The sequence below is a fragment of the Periplaneta americana genome, chromosome 9 (genome assembly GCF_040183065.1).
Source record: "Periplaneta americana isolate PAMFEO1 chromosome 9, P.americana_PAMFEO1_priV1, whole genome shotgun sequence".
NCBI lineage: Eukaryota > Metazoa > Arthropoda > Insecta > Blattodea > Blattidae > Periplaneta > Periplaneta americana.
The window spans coordinates 55,867,112-55,884,679 of record NC_091125.1 but is presented as its reverse complement, the minus strand read 5'-3'; the positions used below and the strand labels follow the sequence as shown (position 1 = coordinate 55,884,679).

Below are 17,568 nucleotides of genomic sequence, written 5' to 3'. Positions count from 1 at the left end.
TGGTGTTATTGCTATTCATAAATGTGGACTAAAATCAATATCTACCTGTGTTTAATGTATGAATATAAAGCGTTGCTACAGAAACAAACAAAGCATTTGCTTATAGACAAATGAACTAACTACAAATGGCGCGAATGAACAATAAAATGCAGCTCCATGCAACTCTAACAAGGTAGACACAAACGATTAATCCTTGACTACGAAAGAAACGACCCGTCCAACAGAGTTGGGCAAACTTTGCGGGTCTCTAGCGATATTATCCATAGGATGTAGTCCGTAATTTGAAAACCTGAAGAGAAAATAAGTCCCTTCATGGTTATATCAAGCCTCATAAAAACATCTGATTGTACAAATTATCAATATATAATATCATTATATTAGGCCCTATCGTAGACTAATATTACTTTTAACCATGCTTCGTTATTGCAGTCAATTAGAAGTCGAAATACTTAACACACATTGTTCAACGAATATCAAATTAAAATAAATATCATGAAACCAAATGTGAGGAAGAAATTGAATTACTTTCGTTGGGCTTCCTTGTCCCCTGCACATTGCAGTGAGCTGCATTATCGAATGTAAACATTATTACTCACTTTGTGCTGCCATCTGCTGCTGATGCGCCGCCGCCCTCTGTGAACAAGAAAAGAAACCACGTCACACACTGTAAACAGTTGAACGTCACAATACGTCCTACACCCAATCAAAGTCAATCGTAGACTCATCTTCGTCGCTTTGTAAATACGGAAGTTCAAAAGATGGCCGTTTGCAGCATATCCGTGTCGAGGTCGGAGACACAGAGTTTGCAAAAATAAACAAAAAATTCTCGGAAGTATATGTGACGTCAGAAAATCTTGCAAAATTTCTTTTAAAAAGGCGCTCTTGCGTAATGGCATGTTCAGTAGTGGAAATTATATTGATCATAGTTTTGTGTAGGCTATGTTACAATACTTTCAGATTATTTATTTTTAACAACTACACTTGTATAGCAGAGAAAATCTTGCTCCTAAATCAAAGTACTCCAGGCACAATTTCTTTTACAGGCTATTTCTGAAGTAAGTAAAATTCTGACGCAGACATCAATGGAGATAAAGAATTTCCCTGTACATGTACCTGCCAACCTTATCGTACTTCCCGGGATCTCCCGTATTTTCCTCTAACTTTTAACATTCTTCCGGCTCCCGTATTTTCCTTCCCTTCGAGTATTTTTCTCCCCTCTTTTTGAGTAAGGTAAAAATCATTATTCTAAACATTTGATTTTGCCGTGAATGATGATTGTTTATATGATGAATTTTGTTGTTCACGAGATGTTTTAAAATGTGCAGTCTTTGTAAGGTAATGCTTGTCAGAAATGGGTTTTAATGCTCAGTTGTTTAAAATCAAAGCATGTTAATGTTATAAATTTGGAAAAACTGGCTACTTTGTTCTAAGTATATCAGGTAGTTAATGTTCATACAAAGAAGTTGGTTTATCTCATGGAAAATAATTGGACAGATGTTTGAAACAGGAGCACGACACACCTATTGAAATCAAAGCTCCTAACTGCAGTCGACTTCAACTATTACGCGAAACAAAATGTCTTAAAATATACTTAATTTAAGCCTAGCTGCCGAAGCGTAGAATAAAGTCGTTTTTTAGTAACTGAACGGAATAATTTGCCAATTATCTATGTGAAATTCTGTCGATTCCTTAGTCTTCCGTATTTCTTCCAAAAAGAGTTGGCAACCCTAATGTACTGTACACATCTCACAGCTCAGGCCAGCAGAGTGCAACTACCAACCAACTAAGACATTTATATTTCCTCTGTTGAAATAAGAATATGTTATGGGTAAAACAAATGTAATTTTCACTCTTATAATAATAATTTTTAAGATATAAATTTCTGAGATAAATAATTGTTTAAAATGTTCAGGTACAGCGCAAGCATTTTATACCACTAATCACAGTTAAGCGACCAGTGTTTCTATTACAACCATACAAAATATAGAAATGGGCAGAGCTTAACACAAGTAAAAATACCCGGGTTTTAGAAATTCAAAAGTCCACACCTGTGGAGTAACGGTTAGCACGTCTAGCCGCGAACCCAGGTGGCCCGGGTTCGATTCCAGGTTGGGGCAAGTTACCTGGTTGAGGTTTTTTCCGGGGTTTTCCCTCAACCCAATATGAGCAAATGCTGGGTAACTTTCGGTGTTGGACCCCGGACTCATTTCACCGGCATTATCACCTTCATCTCATTCAGACGCTAAATAACCTTAGATGTTGATAAAGCGTCGTAAAATAACCTAATAAAATAAATAAATAGAAATTCAAAACAATCAACTTATATCCAAAGTGTATTTTAGAATGTTCCACGTTAAAATATGATTATTTATAGTTTTTATAGAGATAAGAGGTATTACCAAAAACAGTAGTTGTATTTAAAAAAAAAGCCAGAACCTATTACATATCTCCATACCAATCGTTTCACAGCTTTTGTAAGGAAAAGAAGACGCTTTGATGTTTTTACAACAATCAAAGCCATCATATCAAGCTTTTTGCACAGCCTGAAAACACTCTGCTTTTAATTAACTACAGCTTCCAAATCAATTATTTTACACTTTGCAGACATCTTCACACGCAAAAAACTCTACCGGTATAGCATCACTGAAAATGAGCGTCGCGACCCTTCATTATTTCAAACAATAATATTCTAATGAATGAATGAATGAATGAATGAATGGATGAACTAATTTATGAATACGGTTAACTGTGTTTTAAGTACTGGGTTAGATCTATTAAGACTTACATCTCAATCCCAAAGCTAATTCTTTAAATACTATAAAATTCTCGTATTTGTTCACTTTAAAGAGCAACGTAAAGGGAAATTTAAATAATTAGGAATGAGGTTTGAATCTAACAATCCCGAGATTAGTGACAAATTAGCAGTTTAGTTAAAATATATTTTTTTTTACACAAAGTATCCCAGCGCTAAAAAATTAGCTTTCTGAATGGTGGCAGACTATATAAAATAGATCTCAAATAGGCCTAAACCGACGAAATTAGAAATGAAATGAATATAACATAAACAAAGAAAACTAAAAAAAAAATGAAACTACATAAATAAGTGGCTAAATCATACGAAAAGAATGTCTCATTACAAATTCATAAGGACTGATAGATACCCACCCATAAAAATATAGAAATTTTTAACAATACAAATAAATAATATTGTAATATTTTAAATTTTACAATTTTGTAAATTTATTATTTCAATTTATAATCTTTTACAATTTATAATCACATTTCATTCAGGAACAAATAAACAGGAATAACACGTAATGTATATTGGGATGACGATGGTTATATGAAAATCACAATACTCGACCAGCAAGTTCTAAAATGTACTAATTGTTTGCTTGACGCTATTCTACTGATTCCCAGCCAATAGTATTAATATGTCTACATTTCTTCCAATGTAGCTACTGTTTCTTGCTGGATGCTGGAAGCGCTAGAGCCTATCTGACAGAGGCGCTAGAGTATAAAGAGAGACTAATGGCGAAGAAGTCGGTCCACCCTCAATCATTTCTACGCCAAAACAAGGAAATTCCCTTGGCTCAGCACTGACATACATCCTCATATAACTTACTCGCCTTGTCAGACGCCACATTTCCATCCAAACGAGATGGTTATTTATTTTGTCGTAGCAACAGTGCATGGAATTCGTACGTAAGTAAAGCACTGCTTCCACAAAAATTAGTAGTTACTTTTATGCCGTCGAATCCTACATTCCCGGGTTTGAACTCGGTGGAGGGCGATGGATTTTTAAAGACGATAAATCCTTAGCATGGCTTCCTTTGGCAGGAAAGTAAAGGTCCGTGTCGTAGATTTATGATGTCTGTCCCTGATATACGGCGTCAGGAAAAATTCGTCGGTCATTTCTCTTCGACGCTGAAACACCTCTCCAGTTAGAAGCATCAATCAGTAAAATATTACTACTTACTTACTGGCTTTTAAGGAACCCGCAGGTTCATTGCCGCCCCCACATAAGCCCGCCATTGGTCCCTATCCTGAGCAAGATAATCCAGTCTCTACCATCTTATCCCACCTCCCTCAAATCCATTTTAATATTATCCTCCCGTCTACGTCTTGGCTCCCAAAAGGTCTTTTACCCTCCGACCTCCCAACTAACACTCTATATGCATTTCTGGATTCATTAATACGTGTTACATGCCCTACCCATCTCAAATGTCTGGATTTAATGTTCCTAATTATGTCCGGTGAAGAATACAATGCGTGCAGTTCTGGGTTGTGTAACTTCCTCTATTCTCCTGTAACTTCATCTCTCTTAGTCCCAGATATTTTCCTAAGCACATTATTCTCGAACACCTAATCTCTCTTCCTCTCACAAAGTGACAGTCCAAGTTTTACAACCATACAGAACGACCGGTAAAATAACTGTTTTATAAATTCTAACTTTCACCTTTTTTTTGAGAGCAGATTGGATGACAAAAGCTTCTCAACCGAATAATAAGAGGCATTTTTATACTATATTGCCATATTTTTATCTTCCCAATACTAGAAAAAAATCCATGCCTTATATGGCACATACTCTTTTCCAAATTCAAAGTAAGGAATGCAAATCTAATCTTTCAGGTAAAACTTCCTGCAAAGCAGATTTGAATAATTTCAAGGGAAAAAATTGTTCCGGGGCCGGATATCGATCCCGGGACCTCTGGTTGAACGTACCAGCGCTCTGCCAACTGAGCTAACCGGGAACCCCACCCAACACCGTCTCAACTTTTGCCTTTATATCCACACAACTCGCGTGGGCTGACGAAACGCCAGAGACCCACATCGAGTGCACACAAACTCTGTGTGACTTGGAATTGTGGTTTTCTGTTAACGTACACTGTGACGTATATATTATGCAAATCTAATCTTTCAGGTAAAGGGAAAAGTTGAGACGGTGTCGGGTGGAGTTCCCGGGTAGCTCAGTTGGCAGAACGCTGGTACGTTCAACCAGAGGTCCCGGGATCGATACCCGGCCCCGGAACAATTTTTTCCCTTGAAATTATTCAAAGTAAGAAAGTCGAGTTTTGTTTTTAACTTCTAATAGCCTACTTATTGGAACAATAATAATAAAATAGGGTAAGGGGGTACAATTTCGAACAGTAAACACATATTTGTATTTTGTGGGCAAAATAAGCATAAGAAATTTCTAAATATATTGTGAATATAATGTTCAAGACCTAGTTCACGTTCCACAACAATATAAGAAGTAAAGGATGTTTACATTGTCCATAGTTGTAAATGTTTCAATAAACAAAAAACGTTCGAAAATGTACCACAGGGTACAATTCTGAACAGGTCAGGCACAATTTCGATCCAAGGCATTTGCCACAAAAAGAACTGCTTTATCCTCTGGCACCCACGCACACTTCGTCATACCACACGTTGCACGTCTGGCATCGGATCCACTCCCCTTTCAACATGGATTACTTTGAATATTCAGTATGCAGTGGCCACATTCGTCTTCATTTGATGGAGCGGACGATGTTGCCCTTTGCTTCACTCTTCTTTTGGCTGCAGATTTATTCTTTCTTTTAGGCCGAGTATTAACTGCAGAAGATTTCTTAGGTCGTATCTCGGTGATACGCTCTTGCGAAGTAAGTAGGAGTGACGTGAGCAGTTCTCTTTGACGTAAACAAGCATTTTTTCTCGGGCGAGTTAAGAACGGCACTAACTACATTTTCTGGAGAATCAGGAGGACCATTTTGCGAATTTTCTGAGGGACTCTGACTGGCCACGGCCAAATCAAAATCAGCACGTTTAACCTGCAGGGGGGTAAGACCAAACTCTCTATTGCTAAGTACAGGAGCCTATCTAACAAAGCCCTTTCCATGTCTCCGGACAGTACCGTGGAATGTTCAATCTTCCCTGTAACACGTGGAGTAAGACCAGCCTGTTTTTCCTTTTCCTTGTTTACTCTATCATATAGACTGTAGAGTGCTCAGTGGAAGGTGGTACAACGCGAATGCTCCTTTCAATGAAATATCCCCTGAAATTACACTTTTGATAGTCTTTTCCATAGCATTAGAATTCCATTTCAGACGTTTTTCCTTTTCTGTTTTCCTTCGTGGCATCTAAAATGCCAACAAACAGAAATGACGTAGTTAGAATGGTTACAAACAACTATTCGAAATTGTACTCTTAGAATTGTAGCTACCTGAATAAAGTTCGAAATTATACTTCAGCTACTCTTGAGAAATGACTAAATAGTTTTCTAAACTATTCATAGATAGCATTGGTGTGCTGGTCACATGTGTAACGAAGATCACAGAATCAGATAGAAACCAATATTTGTCATTGCATTACAATACCACAACGGGAAACTACGAGCCATTTTATAACAAGAGCATATTCTGTAGCCAAAGTGCTTACCTTTATTTGAAAAATGATTTTTGGTATATAGTAACACTTTAACAACACAGTTTTTTAGGAGACAAACTTATAGAAGACTGATTATCGACGCTATATAACTCAAGCAGAGTTACGAACATATGAAACAAGCAAATGTTAAAAAAAAAATTTAGTGTGTTCAGAATTGTACTTTGTTCGAAAATGTATCCCCTTACCCTATAATTGACAATGCTTGCTGCTTACCTTAATTTTGACAACAGTACCCTTTCCAATTTTATAATTTCAAGGTACCAGTAACGTCTTGTGACGTACTAGAATTGGAGAGATCCCTAGTTCGAGACAAAGGGTGGTCTAAGGCTATAAGTGGCGTAGCCTTTCAGCTGTCACTAATTTGCTACTTATCATTTAGCATTATAAAGACGCGTTGTTCAGCCGTGTAGGCAGTGTTTCATTCTTTAACGTTGTTTTCGTTACTCGGCCTCTAAAACGTTTTGATCTTGATTAGTGTATATGTAAACGGTGCGGATAATAAATTTTATTGATGTTGTAACGAGCGTTTGTGCACATACAGTAGACACACTGCTTGATCACGTGCTTCTTCTTGATTCAGTAACAATCGGATTCCATTGTCTAGCATTATCTACAGATCCCAAAGTATTTTTCATTTTTCACTTAAATAACAAATGTACAAGTTTTACGGAAGACATTCTCATAAAATATTTGAAATGTTTCATTTAAGTCAGATACGGAATTAAAATTTGGAGCGAGTCTTGATGGGAATCTACCTGTATGTAGGCAACAATTCCGCACGACTGTTCACAAGTAGCATATACACAGGGGCTCTCGTTTACTGCACATGCGCAGTATGTTATAAGCAAAACTTGTACAATAAGAGAGCTCCAAATTTTATTTCCATATCTGTAACAAATGCAGAAGTTTTACTGAAAAAATTATCATAAAATATTTCAAATATTTCACTTAAGTAACAAATATAGAAATTTTACTCAAGAAATTCTCAGAAAATATTCTAAATTTTTCACTTAAATAACAAATTAAGTTTTACCGAGGAAATTCTCAGAAAATATTTCATTGTTCCACTTACGTAACAAATGCAGAAGTATTACCGAATAGATTGTTACAAAATACTTGAAATATTTCACTTAAGTAACAAATGTAGTTTCACGGAGAAAATTCTCTGAAATTATTTCAAAATTTTCACTGAACAAATGTAGAAGTTTTACTGAGAACATTCTCAGATAGCTTTCGCTGCGTAATGGAGGACTAGATAAAGAGGTGAACCTATTAGCATATAATATCCATCCTATCATCATAATCACCACCACTACCATCATCATCATCATCATCATCATCATGTCAGAAGGTTTAGAATATTCTGATCCATTCTGTCATGAAAGAATGTTATTTGTTCAGGTTATCTTCATATTTTGCCCTGCATCTTACCTTATCTCTACCCCTTCACAATTATAGACCTGCTAATTACTGTAATCCAAAATTTAAGTGTAGACTTATGTTAGTACACCTTTGTGCAAATTGTACAGGGACATCATTTTATTTTTACTTCAATTTTTATTGTACCTGAGTTTTTGAATGTACTTCACTCCCACCCCTTCTACTAAGGAAGTTCCAACTCCACACAGAACCAAGACCGCAGATAGTAAGCAGTACTGAGTTATTGAGTATAGTACGTTCCAGAAATATGTTCGCGTTTTCCAGTAACGAAAGAGCTTTCAATATTGAATCATATTTTCGCACAGGTACTGTCCGTTTGCCTACGTCGCATCCCGATTTCCCTCACCTGCTTCTGCTCGCTCCTCTGTAATAGCTGGGCTGTCTTAGCTCTTTTCTGAAAACATTAATTTCTCTTAGGAATTGGAAGTTTACGTAATATTATACAGCTGTTTAATTTAACTTAAATAAAAGGGCCTCGTTAAGTAATTAACTGTCACGTGATTTCCTCCCTTTCTACAATCCTGCTGCATAACCACTTGGACGGACAGTAGATAGCATGTCTGAGTAATTTTATATTTTCGGGTCGGACAGAAGTGAAGATTGAATTTACAGTACGTAGAGTAGGTACAGAATTATTTCAACATGAGTTACTAGTACGAAGGACGAAACTGGCAATTGGAATTAGATGCAATAGTCTATAGTGCGATAATATGCACAAAAGAACTGAAGCCTGTATCGAAATGAACGGCCACCATTTTCAAAATTGTGTTTAAATATTCATATTATGATTATTTTTCAATTTAACTTCTTTCCCTATATTGTACGCTAATGTGCTGTAGACAGTATAATATACACTGCATAATGAATACGTTCGCATGGATAACTCACTTCGTGAGTAAAACACTTATTCTTAATACAGTACTGTACTTTGATTAAAGAAAAACCTAATGAAAATTATCAAACTCAAAATCGCGATATTTCCTAGTTTACGTAAATGGATGAACTACTTTTCTTCCTTCCTATACCTAGTAGAGTGATTTGTGTTTTACGCCAGTATCATCGAACGGCAGTCTTGGAGGGGGGAGCAAGCGGTGTTTCCGGTTCTCTAAAGGTATAGACAGGTTAATATTAAAAATGTTAGTAAAAATAAAATGATGTCCCTGTATGTATTATTTATGTCTGTTCTGTTTTGACGATTATGATACTGATGATGAAATATAATTATCTAAACCTTCATTGTTAAGAAAATCTGAAGAGTTCATGGAGATTCGCCAATACTAGGATTTCCATGATTAAGTTTATAGTTGAAATCAGACTTAGTGATATAGTCTACTGGCAGTTTCTTAACGACAAAAATTTCAGAAACCATTTTCTTCAGAGAATCCCCAGTAACACACTTGCGTCACGGTATTACTATTTCCCATCACCACTTCTGGGTTCACATTCATATTGTACACCCATCTAAGAAATGAGCCGGCCACCAGCCTAGTTCAGGCGGTTGGTGCGTTCGCCTGTCTTTCTGGAGCTGCGGTAGGGCATGGATTCAATTCCCACTTAGGTTAATTACCTGGTTGGGTTTTATCTGAGGCTTTCCACAATTTTACGCAAATGTCAGATAATCACATGGCGAATCCTTGGTATTCTGTCGCAAAATACATCTCGCTATCACCAATTATATCTACGCTAAATAAACTAGTAGTTAATACAGTGTCGTTAAATCACAAAAAAGAAATCCACATCTTCATTTCAAAGGCAAACCGAGAATAGAAAGTTTCAAGATGATCGTGTGTTAATTAATGTATTGTATGTATCATATATTTGCAGAGATTTTTTTTTTCAAAGACAAATTTAATGTGGTAGGAAGTGCTGGGAGAGAAGTTCCTCGTGCAACAGTGTGAGAAGAGAAGAGCTTTACTGTCTTTCTATCCGCCTTATCGGCTTGTAGCAAGTGTATGTAGGACAGTACTTCAAGATAAAAAGCTCCTTGTGATCCTAGCATACCCGATAACGGAGAAGGGGGGGGGGGTGTCACCTCCACTGTCGTAAATCTTGGACTAAGCTTGCAAAACCAAATTAGTGCGCGTCGAGGATCCTTGTATTCAATTCGGGTGGGATTATATTACAGTCGTGATAGTGAATGTTTCTACAGTTCTCAGTGTTCGAAGGAGGGCTTGAAATAAAGTTTAATAAGAACAAGTATGTGTGTACTAGAGAAGAATAAGAAAAAAAATTTAAAACATGAGATGAAAAAATACAGGTGGTACAAAAATTGAAATAACTGGCAATAAAAATGAATAACAATTGGAGATTAAACAAAGAAATAAGGGAAATAAATTAACCAAGCAACAAGTATAGGCTAATATCTAACACCATCATTAAAAATGTGCATCTACATACTGTATATGCTTTCGAAGCTTGGACGATTGCTCGCCCTTGAAATGTATTCTTTAAGACGATAATTTAGAATTTCAAGAACAAAGACAATAAAAGATAATATGATTATAAAGAAAGATAGTATTAGAAACTATATTAAATTAAATTCGATGGAGACAATTAAAATGGTACGGCCATTTCAGAAAAATAAGAGAAGAAATCCTGTCGAAACAGACATTGGACTGTATGCCATATGAGAGGAGGAAGAGAGGTCGACCCAGACTAAACTGATTTTAAAAGGTAACTCAAATAATGTAAGAAAGAAGGATTCAAGGACATGGGAAAACAGAGAGAATACCGGAGAATGTCGACAAATATTTTAAAACCGGACCACTACTACTATTCTACGAAGGACGGAAAATGGGCACAAAATTAAGCTACTACATAGACGTTACGTTCCCGGGTTCTGTAGCACAGAACCGTAAATGTGTAGACCAGAGAGCTGCTAAATAGTGCTTACAACCGGTTTAGATTCGACCAATTACAGAACATCCATCAAGGTCGGACAACCGTCCGAATTATATTCGACTTTCAACCGATTACCCCTTATGTTTTGCAGGTAGACAGAACACCAGGCGCACTTCTTCATACATGAAACCGACATTTTCTGAGTACACAAACGGATAACTATTGAAGGACATTTACTTTGTCTTATTAAAAAATGTGTTTGCTTGATACAGATTTATTGATTGGACACTTTAATACACTTATCTTCATAGTACATAAATGAAGAAATGTACACTGGTACAACAAAGGAAATGTGTAATGCAGAATATGAAATCTGATGCGTAAAGAAATGCATGAATAAAATAAATTACAATTACTTACTAAGGAGAAATAAAACTGTTAAAAAGACCTATATGACACAACCATTACAAAAAAGAAAAGTTGGAAGACCGAAATTAAGATGGGAAGATGATGTCTTGCAGAATATTAGAATTAGTAAAATAAGAAATTGGAAGAATTTAGTAGCAAATAGAGAAGTCTGGAAGGACATTCTGAAGAAGGCTAGGGCCCATAATTGGCAGTCATGCCATGTATGATGATGATGATGATGATGATGATGATGATGATACTAAGGAGAAGAGCAAATAAGTACATAGGTCTATATTCTAGTGCCATATTTACATTTTAAACTCAAAATGCATACCTCTAAAACAATAGTTAATATATAATGCATTTTAATTACTCTAAATAGCTGTATTATTAGTTCATTAACAAATCATTTTTAAGAAGATAGAGTGATATTAAATAAAGGAAAAGTACTCTGAAACTCAAATGCTTGTGCTTTCACGAACATGTTGTTGCCCTTGAAGGTACCCAACTGTAATACCTAGACTGGATGAATGAATCAATCAATGAATCTATGAATGAATCAACTAATGAATCAATTAATTAATTAATCAATCAGTGAATCAATGAATGCATCAATCAATCCATACTTGAATGAATCAATGAACCGATGTACGATTTCGAAATATAGGATATAGGATATTTCTGGTCTCATATCACTGTAAGTTGCAGTATAAAGTACGGTACCAAGTGTAGACGAATAATACATCTTATAAGATCCAAAATTGATGCCGCATTAAGAAATACGGGCTGGATAATAGAAGAAGAAATCTCCTGTCTAGCTGAAAATGGGTCAATGAGACGAGTAGATATTTTAGCGTACAATACTGACACTAAACAGGGCATCATTGTGGACCCCACGATACGTTTTGAAGTAGAATGTCATCAGTCAGCCGAGGTCCACCTTGAGAAGAAGTCGATCTATGAGCCTACAGTAAACTATTTCAAACTGAAATATGCCTTAATTCACGTTGAGGTATTCGGCTTGCTCATAGGTGCTCGAGGTACTATACCAGCTTTTTTCGAAGAATTTTGACGGCAATTTGCTCTGCCAACATCTCTGAAGGATCACAGTGTGATAATTGTGTTAAAAAAAATCCTGCCAAATCCTAATTAATCACATGGTGTCACATTAATAGCGACTGTAATTTTTCACGCCCTTTTCTTTGTTTCCCCTCTTTAAAATTTAATATCTATGTTTACATATGTATATTTCTGAGGATATACTGAGTCCGTAAGGGCTACCCTCAATGAGGGGCAGTTCAATATTATTATTATTTTAGGCTATATAATATAACGATTCGTTCGTCATGGCACCCAACACTATTGTTCGATATGCACATTTGTTTAGACAACTGTCCGAAGACAGCTTGAACTTCATAAGTACCATCAATAAGGCATCATTTATGACGCAACTAAGCCATGAGATAATGGAGTAGGGTGGCCAGTTCCTTTCCCTCTCCATTGTATAGATCGCTTACTAGCAACATATTACACTAATCAGACTTCAGATATATACAAACAATTGTTCTTCTTCTGATACATACGAAGTACTGCCTCATAATCAGGCTTCGAGACTTGGGACCCGATACAATAACTTTACTGTGCATGTACTATAGGTTGCTGACTCGCTGCAGGTAGTGAAAGGTAGAGGTGTGTTGAGGTAACAACGTTGCTATTTAGAGTAGAGTGCGGTAGTATGAGAAACATACATATGTACATTCTGAAAGTAAATATACATTACACAATGACAATGTCAAAAGAATGTGAAAAGCTTTTTTATTCTCCGTCTTTTATAAGCATTTGTGTTTAATTATACACAATGTTAATGGTGGAAATATACATGTAGCAATTTTAATTTCTTCATTTAGCCTATTGGTCGTCTTTAGGAAGTGCGGATGCAGTACCGAATTGCAATGTACTGCAAGATACATTCTCAGTGTCTCAAACGTAAATCTTTTTCGGTTATCTGCCAAATAAAGTTTGTACTTTAAAAAGCTGCGCTCTACGTCGCATGACGTGATAGGAGCAAAACGAAGAAACTTAACATCATTGCAGTCTCTAAGAGACAATCCTTTATTCTCGGGTGACTCTTATGTCCACTAATTTGTTGTTTATATTAGACAATGTTCCATATAAGTTATTTTTACATAAAACTGATTTCCATTTCTATTTTACATGTTCAGTAACTGGTGTAGGCCTACTTGGTGTCTCATTAAATCTGTGTCATTTTCTCAACTAATTTTATGGCTTCCGGCATCTCTTGCTCTGACTTTTCTAACCGTGTAACAGTTTCAGACACAGTTTGAAAATAGGTTTGTATGAAAACAAAATTATTCATCAGAACCTTCAAATCCAGAGCGTTTTCCTTTGCGTATTTGTTGGCATTCATTTTACAGTACCCCCACCCACTGTACGGTTTACCACTACACTCAGTACGCCGTTATGCGCATTTCCTACTGAACTGCTCTATTGGGTCCGAAGTCTCGAAGTCTGCTCATAATAGATGTACCTAATTAGTCAGAACCTCAATTAGAGGTGAATATGTACATTTAATAATATTTCCTTGGAAAAGGGCGGGTCTCGAAAGACTCGAAATGATTGGATTTGATGACTTGATAAAAACCTACTCAAAAATGAAGAGTAAAAGGAGAGAAGTGAGCTAGAAATAAACTTACACTACGTAACATTCATTAAGTTCTGGACACTTCGTAAACACTGAATTAGGCAAGGAATGACTCACATCTTTTATTTTTCTACGAATCCCACACAACTCGCCACTGCATGAACTGGTCATTCCATGGACCAGAGCTATCACATTACACGGCTCATTAGCACAGTTTAATGCAGGTTTCATAACGAGGTCTGTCTAGCTGCCCATGAGCACGCATGAGGCTTCATTAAATTTAATACGAAACACTGCGTCCTTGGTTCGAACGAAGTGAGAGTCATCCTGACACCTCCGCCCAACTCATCAACGCATTGGATGAGCTGGCCGCCCACAACAGGACCAGAGGCGACAGCCGGGCAGACCCCCAGAGATTGGTTTCAGTGTGTTATAATAAGCTCATCAAAATGTATGGCTCTTGCTTCAAACGACTTCATTTTGGGAGAGAACCATACAGAAACTGTTTCACCACTTCAACATTTTTTACTTCAAAGGACCAGAAAGTTCGCATTAATAATTACGCTTGCGTCCTCATCGTAGGTAATTCATGTACATATGCTATATTGTATCGAACAATTACTCTGAATTACTTTAGTCTCATACATATCTAAATGTTCAATGCGGAGTTGTCCTTATACATACATACATACATACATACATACATACATACATACATACATACATACATACATACATACATACATAAATACGAGGGTCATTAAATAAGTCATGTCAATTGTTTTATATCAGCCAATAAAGCTGCAGGAATAGAAATTCACTATATGCGATTGAAAGTCACTGGAAAGTGCTTCGCAATGCTGGTACCAAATTGGGTCCGGGTACAAGAGGCAATGGGCAAGGAAAATTGACAGATTCGTAAATAGAAATCGTTTTATTGTGCACAAAAGGAAACAAAACACATTATTCACAGCTAACACCCTTTAATATAATTCCCCAAAGCTTCCACACATCATTGCAAACAATAATGCATACGCAAATCTAATCTTTCAGGTAAAGCTCCCTGTAAAACAGATTTGAATAATTTCAAGGGAAAAATTGTTCCGGGGCCGGGTATCGATCCCGGGACCTCTGGTTGAACGTACCAGTGCTCTGCCAACCGAGCTACCCGGGAACTCCACCCGACACCGTCTCAACTCTTCCCTTTATATCCACTCAACTCGCGTGGGCTGACGAAACGCCAGAGACCCACATCGAGTGCACACAAACTCTGTGTGACTTGTTTTCTGTTAACGTACACAGGAACGTATATATTATGCAAATCTAATCTTTCAGGTAAAGCTTCCTGTAAAGCAGATTTGAATAATTTCAAGGGAAAAATTGTTTCGGGGCCGGGTATCGATCCCGGGACCTCTGGTTGAACGTACCAGTCCTCTGCCAACTGAGCTACCCGGGAACTCCACCCGACACCGTCTCAACTCTTCCCTTTATATCCACACAACTCGCGTGGGCTGACGAAACGCCAGAGACCCACATCGAGTGCACACATACCCGGCCCCGGAACAATTTTTCCCTTGAAATTATTCAGATAATGCATACGTTGAATACCATCGGTTGTCTGCGATTCGTCTATGTGTACCACCTCTCGTCTAAACGCTGTTTTAAGAGGTTTTCCCTGTTTGCAAACTGCTTCCCAGCGGTTGCTGTAGTCGCATGGACTGAGATCAGGCGAGTAGGGAGGATGTTCCAAGATCTTCCACCCCCACCGCTGCAATGCTTCTCGTAGCTTAGAATGACACTGAGGAGCATTTCTGCCACGGAGAACTGCAATTTTCACGTATGCCATCCGTCTTGGAGTATAGCCTTTAGCATACTAACTTTTGCGTGTGCTGTCAACTAGCCATCAATGTATACAGACGCAATCTGGCGATGGCATCCCATATAGTGTATAACATATTTTCAAACTTACAGTATATACTGAACCATATTTTTGTTCTTCGGAAGATATAATACAGTTGCCATGACTTATAAAATTACATACATACATACATACATACATACATACATACATACATACATACATACATACATACATACATACATACATACATACATACATACATACATACATACATACATACATACATACATCACTTTTGCGAATACTTTCACACTGAGAATTTGACAGCCATTGGACGGAAGTAAACCACACAATTATTTCGCCTCAAATTAAAGCAAAATACATATTCCAGAAAAATATGTTGTACAAGAAAGCGAACATTTTCATAAATAAGGCCTGTGGAAATGGAAACATTCTTATCATATACGCAGTCATATATGCAACGACGAAGAAATACGAACCACTGAACATAAGAATACAGTGGTATTCCATTGTACAACTAAGGTTGTGTCGAAGAAGCATGTATGGCGAATAAGCTTATTAAAGCTTTTGCATTTAGAAATAGACTTTTGGGTATTTCACTGTGTTCTGGAACATGACACTTCCAATGTTTCGGAATTACGTACATGTTCCATCATCAGGGTAACGACCAGTGAGTCATCTATTTTGTTGGGCTCGTTATGTTTGGTTACTCCAAACAACTGAGAAAAACTAATTCGCCGCTTATTCTTTATATATAATAACTAACTCGATATGTGTTAGGGGACAAACAATTGTTTGTATGCATCTGAAGTCTGATTAGTGTAATATATAGCTAACAGGCGAGGGGCAATGGAGGGGGAAAGGAATTGACCAACTTACCTCATTATCTCCTGGCCTAGTTGCCTTATGAGTGGTGCCTTGTTGGTATCACTTGTGAGGTTTAGGCCTGTCTTCGGACAGTAGACTAAACAACAACAACAACAGCAACTAAGTATTGGAGTCCAGAAATTTGACAACCGAGGAACATGCAAATATAATAACATAAATGTACCTGTATGTAAAAATGAAACAAATATTATATTCGAGATTAATAAAAGTAATTAATAATATGTTTTGTACAGAGAAAAATATCCAACAACTAACGTACCTAAGTCTCAGTAGAAGCTATGTGATCAGTATTCATCTAGAACCCGGATTTAAAGGCACTAAACGTTAATAGTGTTACTCGGTATAGTTTATAAACATACAAATCATTCCCCCAGTTCTAGATGTCATGATTGTTATTAGTATTTCTCTTTGACGGTCTTTTTCTTCTAACCGTCACTTACTAGCTAGCGCGCGGTTTACAAGATCCATTGTCCAGTCCATGTGACAAAGTTCTCTATTATTACATCCCGGACTCTTGTGAACTAGGATTAAAAAGCCTATCGGACACCATTAAAGTTCACCCGGTGTCATTCTTAACTTTCAGTACCAGAAGTTCCGGGGTCTTTCTCATCGCCGTAGTAGTACCCCACGGTGCAATCAGAGACCGGAACCGCCGTGAATATCGATATGGCGGATAATACTAGGATAATACAATAACGATAGTGAAGAGAATTTGACATTAATGGAGTTAGGTTGAACTAATTTTTTCTACTGGCTAAACTGTATGAAGTTATTACACGCTAGTAATTACTTACAATTCATATCAAGTTTTCCATGTCTTGCTATATTAATTCCGAAACGTTGGAAATGTTGAGTTCCAGGACACGATGGGATGACCAAAAGCCCACTTCTGAATGTATCAGGCTACATGCAAAATGAGACATTCGCTCAGGTAAGAAGATTCTGTGCGAAGTCTGTCAGCCGGCGGCGTGACGTTAACAAACAAGAACGACACATATTATGCGGCAGGGCAAACAGC

General features: G+C 37.1%; 1 protein-coding gene across 2 annotated transcripts in view; it reads right to left on the bottom strand.

Annotated features, from left to right (window-relative positions):
- SNF4Agamma (SNF4/AMP-activated protein kinase gamma subunit) overlaps positions 1-17,568 on the bottom strand; it is a 1,170,361-nt gene that overhangs the window by 375,113 nt on the left and 777,680 nt on the right. For both annotated transcript variants that reach the window (XM_069834748.1, XM_069834749.1), the window contains one exon: positions 597-633. In XM_069834748.1, the coding sequence (XP_069690849.1) occupies positions 597-633 (37 nt within the window). The remainder of the gene's footprint in view (positions 1-596; positions 634-17,568) is intronic.